This window comes from Salmo trutta, chromosome 20, assembly GCF_901001165.1.
Source record: "Salmo trutta chromosome 20, fSalTru1.1, whole genome shotgun sequence".
NCBI classification, from domain to species: domain Eukaryota; kingdom Metazoa; phylum Chordata; class Actinopteri; order Salmoniformes; family Salmonidae; genus Salmo; species Salmo trutta.
Window position 1 is genome coordinate 7710787 of NC_042976.1, and position 10086 is coordinate 7720872.

Consider the following 10086-nt stretch of genomic DNA (forward strand, 5'->3'; position numbering starts at 1 on the left):
TGCACAGTCCACGACAAGGTCTGTACCCTCCTCAGCCAGCTCCTCGACTAGCCAGAGTTAAGAAGACTCCCGCTCCAGTTGTGGAGCCACAGTCAGCCGCTGACATGGGGCCTGTTCTGGTTGCCATTGCGGAGTTATCCTCTCCTCCCAGTGGGGCAGACGCTCAGGTGCCCGAGGTTCAACTGTCTGCTACCGTGGAACCTTCAGCTACAAAGACTCCACCTGCTCTCCCTCAGGAGACGCTCACTGCTCCTGGCCCAGAGCCCAAGCCCGCACTGAATTTGTCGCCCGCTCCTTGGATGAAGCCACAGCCAGCAGCTATTGCAGAGGTCAAGTACAGCCCAGACGTTGGGGCTTCTCCAGTCACAGACTGGTGGGACCTGCCGGTCCCAGGCCTGGTGTCCCTGCTGGTCCCTACTGCTAGCACAGTGATAGTTCCGGCTCGAGGGTCCTGCTACCTCCAGACCTCACCTCAGGGGACCTGCCAGACATCACCTCGGGTCACCCACCTGAAGTCACCCCTGATGTCCAGTTCCTTTCCTTCCCGGTAGGATCAGATTTCCCGTCTCACCCGGTAGGGTTAGAGTTAAAGTTTTGGTCCTTCCTGGCAGGTGTGACCAGGTTTTGAGTGTCCTGCCCCTCAAGAAGGTCCAGTGCATCCTGCCTCCATGGTAGGTTTACATTTCCCTTCCTTCTCGGTAGGGTTACAGTTCCCTTCCTTCTCGGTAGGGTTACAGTTCCCTTCCTTCCCGGAAGGGTTACAGTTCCCTTCCTTCTCGGTAGGGTTACAGTTCCCTTCCTTCTCGGTAGGGTTACAGTTCCCTTCCTTCTCGGTAGGGTTACAGTTCCCTTCCTTCTCGGTAGGGTTACAGTTCCCCTCCTTCCCGGTAAGGTCAGACACTCAAGTAGGTCTAGTGTATCCTACATGCTAGGCCATAAGTTAGCTACCCCGTCTGCAGTCTCCTGCCCTGCTCAGATTGCAGTCCCCGACCTTAGTTGTTAGGCAGTTCCCTATCCTACCAGGTTTAGAGGCTCCAGCTTACAAATTACCTGTGCTAGGTTCTCAGTCCTCAACCCTCATCTGCTCTCAGTCCCTAGCACAAGGTCATTGGTCTCCTGCTGCACTAGGTCATTGGTCTCCTGCTGCACTAGGTCATTGGTCTCCTGCTGCACTAGGTCATTGGTCTCCTGCTGCACAAGGTCATTGGTCTCCTGCTGCACTAGGTCATTGGTCTCCTGCTGCACTAGGTCATTGGTCTCCTGCTGCACTAGGTCATTGGTCTCCAGCTGCACTTGGTCATTGGTCTCCAGCTGCACTAGGTCATTGGTCTCCAGCTGCACTAGGTCATTGGTCTCCTGCTGCACTAGGTCACTGGTCTCCAGCTGCACTAGGTCATTGGTCTCCAGATGCACCAGGTCATTGGTCTCCAGCTGCACTAGGTCTGTTGTCTCCAGCATTAGTCATCCCTCAGTCCCTAACCCATGTGGGTCATCAAGCTCCTTCCCCACAAGGCTTAGAGGTACCAGTTTCTCTAGTAGGCCCAGAGCTCGACTGTTCTCCAAGTCCAGCGTCAGTTTCCCTGGCAGGTCCAGAGTCGTTCTCCCTGTCAGGTTCAGAGTCGTTCTCCCTGTCAGGTTCAGAGTCGTTCTCCCTGTCAGGTTCAGAGTCGTTCTCCCTGTCAGGTCCAGCATCAGTTTCCCTGGTAGGTCCAGCATCGTTTTCCCTGTCAAGTTTAGAGTAATTTTCCCTATCATGTTCAGTCCATCTCTCTGTCAGGTCCAGAGTCGTTCTCCCTGTCACGTCCAGAGTCTTGTTTCCCTGTCTGGTCCAGACACGTTCTCCCTGTCAAGCCTAAAGTTATCAGCACTAGTCTCCCAGGCTTTAGCCGTTCTGGTTCCACTGTCTCCAGCTCTAGTCGGCCCTCAGTCCACTGCTCTGCCAGGCTATAGGTTCTCTGCCCCACTAGGTTTGCAGCATCTGCCCTCAGTTAGTCGGCAACAACCAGCCTCAGTCGGCAAGCAGTCAGCTCCCTCAGTGCTACATGCCAAACCACCTGCCATAGTTCTAGGCCCTGGGTTTCCTGTCCCGCTAGACCCAGAGTTATCTGCTCCTCTAGGTGTGCAGTTATACAGTTCGCAGCCCGCAGCCTGCACCCAGTCGCCTATTCTAGCGCTAGACTATTCGTTCCCAGCTTGGCTAGGTTTGCATGCTCCCACTATACCTGGCTTGCAGTCCTCTGATTTAGTAGTGGATTCCAAGTCCCCTGCCCTGCTAGGCCCTCAGCTCCCTGACCTGGAGCTGTGGGGCCGCCCACCTCCTGCCTTGGAAGACCCTCAGCCCTACACACGTGGGAGACCACCTGACATCGCCTCTGGGGCCCAGCTGCCCCCTGCCTCCAGATCCCATGATGATCCTCGCCCAGGGTTCCCCACATGGTCCATCATGGGAGTCATCGCTTTCAGCAGTTGTAAAAGAGCCAACAGCCTCAGCCGCAGACAGTGAACTGCCAACAACTGTTGTGGCCGTCATGCCACATTCCTCTGCCGCAGTAGGCGAGCCACCTGCTTCAGAGCGCTTAAAAAATGCGCATCTGGACACTACACCTCCCAATAGAGCCAGAATTATCTGCTCCTTATGTCCTGTTAGTTAGGCTGCTCAGCCCACCTAAGTTATCCCTCACCAATCATAGCCCTGCCATTCCCAACCAATCAGAGCACTTGGAAATGCACATCTGGACACTGCACCCGCCCACTCTCCGAAGGGAGAAGACATACATTTCTGAGGACTTTTATTGTCGACAATAACACGAATATCTGAATTTTGAGCGAGCATTTTCAAGTGTTCTAGGAACATAACAGCTTACTTAAATCTCACAAATCTCTGTTTTGGAAAATATGACAAATTATGCTATTTACACTTTGTTCAACATTTCCACACTAGAATCAATGTTTCTGACTAATATCGATGCAGCATTGGCCTTTTTCAACCAGACAAGTTGTTTTTTTTATTCAGCTACCCTTTAAGGTTTAAAAATGACATAGAGTATATCAAAGGTTAAACAATAATCACACAACACAGAGGATATTAAAATAAATATATTGAATATTTTATTCCAAAACAGCCACTGTTGTAGTAGTGTGATGTGTAACTTCATACACACTCTATTCTGAGTAAAGTAATATTTTTCGTCTGAAAATGCTGACATTCACATTTATTTGCAGCATAACTTGCTGAACATTAAAGTTAAAGGATTACTACCTTTAAAGGCCTGGTAACATTTGCAATACAACACTTCCAAACAACAGTATTTGTGAATTAAATGTTAGATATATTTACTTAAACATCCTGTGTTGTGTACTTATTCTTTTACCATTGTCACGCCTACTCCTGCTCCCTTTGCTCACGGTGTCGCTGGTCTACTAACCACCGGTCCTGGCAACCCACATTGCGCACACCTGGCAACCATCATGACGTACACCTGGACTTCATCACCACCCTGATTACTCTCCCGTTATATATATGTGGCTTTCAGTAGCCTCAGTCATCAGGCAGTATTGGTTTTGTTCACGTTCAGTACGCTTCTCCTGTTTTGTTTATCTTCTTTTTCTCATCATTAAACTTACATTCTGCGCCTGCTTCCTGACTCCAAGCGTATACCTTGCAGAACACTGCCTCAGAAAATATGGAAGCAACAGAAGACAACAGCATCTTCCAGACGGTCGAGGAACAGGGTCATCTACTCCACCAACAGCTGGCTCTACTGGGTACGGCCATGAAGGAGGTCCTCCGCATTCTCCACCGATCTTGACACCACCAGCTGGCTCGGTATACGGCCATGAAGGAAGTCCTCCGCGTTCTCCACCGCCTTGACACAACCAGCGGGCTATACTGGGTACGGCCATGAAGGAGGTCCTCCGCGTTCTCCACTGCCTCGACACCACCAGCTGGCTCTGGGGGTACGGCCATGATGGAGGTCCTCCGTGTTCTCCACCGCCTTGACACCACCAGCTGGCTCTACTGGGAACAGCCATGAATGAAATCCTCTGCGTTCTCCACCGCCTCGACACCACCAGCGAGGTTCTCCATACCTTTGACGGAGGGCCTCCTACCACGGGTCGTCACAGTGAGCCAGTCCCCCAGCCTGCCCAGCCATCCGCCCAGGTCAGCGATGCCCGACTGTCCCTTCTGGAGAAGTATGACGGCACTCCATCGAAATGCTGTGGCTTCCTACTCCAGTGCTCCCTCTATTTCGCCTATCAGACAGGAGCCCCCACCAACGAGAGTTCCAAGGTTGCCACGGTCATTTCCCTGCTTTCCCGACCGGACGGTCGTTGGAACAGGCTACAGCTGTCTGGGAGAGAGGAGAGGAGGAGTTGGGTTCCTATGAGAGGTTCATGGTTCTGTTCAGGGTGGTCTTTGACCATCCTCCAGAGGGCATAGGGGGAGGTGAGAGACTTTTCTAACTCCAGCAGGGTGCCCAGGTCACTGCGGATTAAGCCCTCACCTTTCGGACTGTGGCAGCCTCCAGCGGATGGAATGAGCTGGCGCTCTGCACTCTATTCCGCAGTGGACTGCACGAAGAGGTCCAGACGGAGTTGGCATGTCGGGATGACAACATATCCTTGGACTCTCTCATCGCGATGGCCATCTGTCTGGATAACCTTCTTCGGGAGCGCAGGTGTCCACCTCGCCACTCTCCCCTCTCTTTTGGCTGTCCTGAGGCAGAGCCGGAACCCATGGAGGTAGTGGCCACACACCTCTCCATGGCAGAGCGGCGTCACTGAAGACAGCAGGGGCTCTGTCCCTATTGCGGCCAGGAGGGGCACCAACTTCAGTGGTGTCCGGGGCGTCCCAACCGCAACCATTGGGATCCGGCACAGTTACGCACATCACAGCACCCCTCACCTTCACCGTGGGTCCCATGCACCAGGAAAGCCTTCCCTTCCTCACCATCACTGCACCCGCACACAAAGTGATCCTCGGCCTCCCGTGGCTCCAACTTCATAACCCCACCATCTCTTGGTTGAAAATGAGAATCACCACCTGGGGACTAGGATGCCGGAGGACCTGCTTTTCCTCACCCTTTGGTTCCTCGTCGGTGGTGGGTCCTGTGTGTGTCCTTCAGCCCATTAATCTGTCCTCCCATATTGTTGGCACTGTGTTTTGGGACTTTATCCACTATGTCAACTCATGTTCCATATGTACTCAATCCAAATATCCCCGGCACGCTCCAACAGGGAAACTACTTCCTGTGCCTCAGCGGCCTTGGTCACATCTGTCCATAGACTTTTAATTGGGGACCACGGTCAGAAACAATGTCCTCCGGAAGGCCATACTGCCGGAAGACATGCTGGAATAGTGCCTCAGTGACCTGGAGAGCGGTAGGTAGACCAGAGAGAAGGATAAAATTCTGAGAATCTGTCAACAACAACCGAAATAGTGCTAAAACCATCATCAAGGGGTGATTGGGTCAGAATACAGTGGGGTTGTTCTGATGTCTGACAAATAGTATTTGTCCCCATGATGTAACTGAGACAAAGTCTCCCTCAACTTGAAGAAGTGTGGTTCATCATTTTTTTTAAGTCTATGGAATGTTCATATGGAATGCGACTCCATTTTGACTGCATGTGCTATAGTGCATATGTAACAGTATTGCTTCTGTCCCTCTCGTCGCCCCTACCTAGGCTCGAACCAGGGACCCTCTGCACACATCAGCAACTGCCTCGTACGAAGTATCGTTACCCATCGCTCCACAAAAGCCACAGCCCGTGCAGAGCAAGGAAACAAAATACCACATTTATCAGATAATATACCTGGCCATTACATCAGATCAAAATCATAGTTACTGCGTTTTGCCTTGGTAGGTCAGCATAAACATGTCATTTCATAACTTCCCTACTGTCAACTTTCCAACACACTGACATGTGGCGTGCCGTCATGTCTCCTGAGGTTGTGGATTATGGTCCAAACTGAGCTCTGACATCACCCAAACCAGTTAGTCTGCACAGTTATCCTATTTCCCATGTAAAATAGCCTTTGAGTGACCAAAAATTCACCCATATTTTAACATCCCCATTAAAATGCTCAGTTATGAAAATGTACTTTTTCTCTCATGTATAACTATCAGTAAGGCTGAAGGGCAGGCTAGAGGGGCACAGCAACCTCCAATCCTGTCATAGTTAAAGAAAGGTTAAATAAAAAATATATATAAAAAAGATTACATCATGCTTTGTTTATCCAACCATTTGTTCATTTGTGTGCTCACGTGCGTGTGTGTGGAGACTCCTGGGAGGGGAGTGTTTGTCAGTCACTCAGTGATAAATAGAGAGGTTATGCTCAGAGTTTGTCAAAAGGCTGACCTGACAGGGTCACACACAGGACCAAGCAGTAGCAGGAGGACCACAGCATTTTTACCTTTTATTACAAATGGAGAAACATGAAGATGTTCAATACTGTTTTCAAGACAGAAACTCTTCTTGCAGAAAGGCTTTGCTATCGACATCTATCTACATAACACTGTACATCTTCTTCTCATTGTTTTCAGCAGTTACAGTATTTTTGAACATACTGGTGATCATCTCCATCTCTCACTTCAAGCAGCTCCACACTCCAACCAACCTGCTCATCCTCTCTCTGGCTGTGTCAGATCTCCTGGTGGGACTGATTGTGATACCAGTAGTGACTGTAGCATTAATGGAATCATGCTGGGGGTTTGGGGAATATTTCTGTGTGTTTCAATTCTACATCGCTTTTTTATGTACTTCTTTATCTCTGGGTAATTTGGTCTTGATATCTATTGACCGCTATGTTGCTGTGTGTGATCCCTTATTGTACCACTCTAAAATAACAATAACAAGAGTGATGTGTTGTATATCCATTACCTGGTGTTGTTGTATCATATACCGTGCTGCTATTATAAAAAACTTTGCAAATGTGCAGGTACCCAGTAGGTGTTTGAATGAATGTTTTATTGTTGAAGGAATATCCTGGGGTAATATCACCGACCTTGTAATTACAATGGTTGTCCCATGCTCTATTATTATAACACTTTATATGAAAATCTTTGTGGTGGCCAGATCACAGGCCAGAAAGGTATTTTCAAAAGAGGCTGCCAGTGTGTCTGGTGTTAAAACTGTACAGGCTAATAAGTCTGAGAGAAAAGCAGCAAAAACTCTGGCTATTGTTGTTTTCAACTATTTCATTTGTTGGATTCCATTTTTATTTTCTTTCTTTTTGTATTTTTTAATTGACAGTTTATTTTCAGTTATGATCATCGGCTTTCTACCACTTGTTAATTCTTTTATCAATCCAATAATTTATGCTTTCTTTTATCCATGGTTCAAAGTGACAGCTAAACATATTTTAACTCTGAACTTTTAAATTGTATTTTTTTTATAATCCTTTATTTAACTAGGCAAGTCAGTTTAGAACATATTCTTATTTACAATGTCAGCCTAGCTTAACTTAAGGCATAAATAGTTCATATGTTTTTATTCCTATGTTTGACAAACGTGTTTGATGTAATTTTGTAATACAATTGTTGCAATTGCTTCTTTCATGTAACAATACAGTGACATGACTTATCTCAGTGTTGTCATCATACGGTAGATACGTGTGGTGTTGATACCCAATGATTTGTCTGGATTGGAATGACTTGGAGAAGGCATAAGAAGGCATAAGCTTGTTTTATAAAATACATTGTAGTCATTTTGGGTTGTATATTCCAAATACCAAAGTCTGTTGTTGTTCTATGTTATTTAATGATAAATAGTAGGTAAGTATTCTAAAAGTACATTTTGAGAACGTCATGAGTCATTATGTATGTTTAACATCACCCTCTAGTGGCTCAGTTGGTACACAATGCCTTCAACAATGGAGTAAAATGTAAATGTACAATATGCATGATATCAGATAACGTTCAAGTCTATGTAAGTAGTTGAGGGTAAAATGCAAGAATATGCAATTATGTTTAACACTTTATAATGTTCAGTAATAAACCATAAGTAAGGCATTTACAGTATGGTCACCATTTATGATTACACCCACATTTGTTAAATGTTAATCAGCTTTGTATTCTCACATGTATAAATAACTACTATATGGTTTAATGATTCAACTCAACAGTGCAGGAGACTGTAGCAGACAGTTCAACCTCAACATACTGGTTATGAACACTACCACTACTGTCACTACCACTACTGTCACTACATCACTGCTGCCAGGTCAGGGGTCACACCAGAGCAGCTCTCAGATGCTGTTTACTCTGAATTAATATAGAGATTGGGAAACACACTAAATAATTCATAATGGATAAGTAAATAGTTTATTCATAATTTGTTTATCATTACTCCCACATTTGTTTTAGCAAGCTAGTTATTCACACTTTTATAAACAACGTTTTATAAGATAATTCATCAGATGTTTAATAAATATCTTTATAAACCATTTACTGATCATTAGTAAAGTAGTTTTGCAGTCCCTAATCTAAAGTGAAGACTATTCATACATTCTTAATACTTTATAAATGTTTTTAGAGACCAGTGTAATTTATCACAAGAAGATGGACATGCTATTGGTAGATATTCCAGCAGTACCTGATGCTCCTTCAGGTCTCAAAATGACCTAGAACATATCAATGGTTAAACAATAAGCACACAACACAGAGGATGTTAAAGGAAATATATTGAACATTTTATTCCAAAACAGTCACGCTGGTGTAGTAGTGTGCTGAAGGAAGTAACGTGTTTGTCTGAAAATGATAACATTCTTGTTTGTTGGCAGTGACTACAAAAACCAAAGTGTGAATTGCAGTCACTCATTAGAGCAGTTCATAGACTGATTACAGGGTAAAGGAACCAATCTCTAAATACATTATTTAACTGAACATTACGTTTAAAGGGTTAATACCTTTAATTCACTACAAGTGAAGGTGTCCAAATACTTATGACTTCTTCAAATGGGGGGACGAGACACATGAGGTTTTTTCATTTCTAAACGGTAAAACAGATCTGTATGAATATACCTTCAAATAAAAGGTGACATTCTACAAACAGTTTTACTGCAGAGTTTTACACCTGCTGGGCCAACACTGGTTGAATCAGCTTTGTTTCTTTTTAACCAACATGGAGTAGACATTGTATTGATATCTGAGCCCAGTGGGCAGAGATTGTTTTCAGTATGTGCAGTGGCCATAGGATGGCAGTATAATTCACAATCTGTGACTGAGAGGGATAACTAGACTCATTCATTATGAAAGACAAGTATGTCTGTTCTATAAAGTCAATTTCTATCTGAACGTTCTATGTTAGGTGAAAAGTGTGTCTGTGCCAAACTGAGAAGAGACCATCTGTCTGAATAATACCAGACTTCATTACAGGAGACTCCCTGAATATGTTGGTCTTATTTTGATTGATGAAAAAATATGCACAAAACATGTCAAACTTTCCTTCAATTTACTCCACCAACCACCCACACCCTTCGAGTTAACCCTAACAGTCCTGAGGCCCCAGTTTAAAAAATGGTCTGCAGGATGGCGTGGTTGGTGCCGTTCAGTCTCTCACTCAGCGTCAATGGGCACTCTCCGTGGAGGAAGTTGGCCAGGTAGCCCTGCGGAGGGATTATTCAAATTAGCCTAATTTTCAGCTCTATGTATAGTCCACCTCCCGATTGATTGTGTCGTGGTTGATGCTTCAAGTTTCAGCAACACAAAGCTGTCATGGAAGTTACTTGAATCTGACTTATTGTGAAGTCAATAACTCTGATAAAAAGCCTCATCATGTGCAATGAAATGTTTTGTGGCCTTCAGAGAGGCACATATCAAAGGTTAGAGTGTGATTAAAATGAGCCCAGAGCAGACAGTGGCAACCCATGTGGTTACTGTGGAGTAGACAAGTGTATAAAGAAAGTTTCCTTCCTAACCCCCCCCCCCCCCCCCCCCAGTCATTTTCACTGTCACTAATTGTGCTGTCAATTGAAGTTCTTATTTTATGTGTATCTGAAACTTTTGGCAGGAATTCCTGTATCTTTGATGAGATAATTACCAAGTTAGTACAACATAATGATCACATTAATACATGATAATTATC

General features: G+C 45.6%; 1 protein-coding gene across 1 annotated transcript; it reads left to right on the forward strand.

Moving 5' to 3' along the window:
• The first annotated feature begins 4435 nt into the window (after positions 1–4435).
• Positions 4436–8016, forward strand: LOC115155499 (trace amine-associated receptor 13c-like). The gene has a single exon (XM_029702160.1). It carries the CDS (start codon positions 6428–6430, stop codon positions 7379–7381), a length of 954 nt encoding a protein of 317 aa, XP_029558020.1. The 5' UTR covers positions 4436–6427; the 3' UTR covers positions 7382–8016.
• The last annotated feature ends 2070 nt before the right edge of the window (positions 8017–10086 follow it).

What these genes read in the sequence shown, in the direction of transcription:
- LOC115155499 (XM_029702160.1), top strand. Translation starts at nt 6,428, where the DNA reads ATGGAGAAACATGAAGATGTTCAATACTGTTTTCAAGACAGAAACTCT.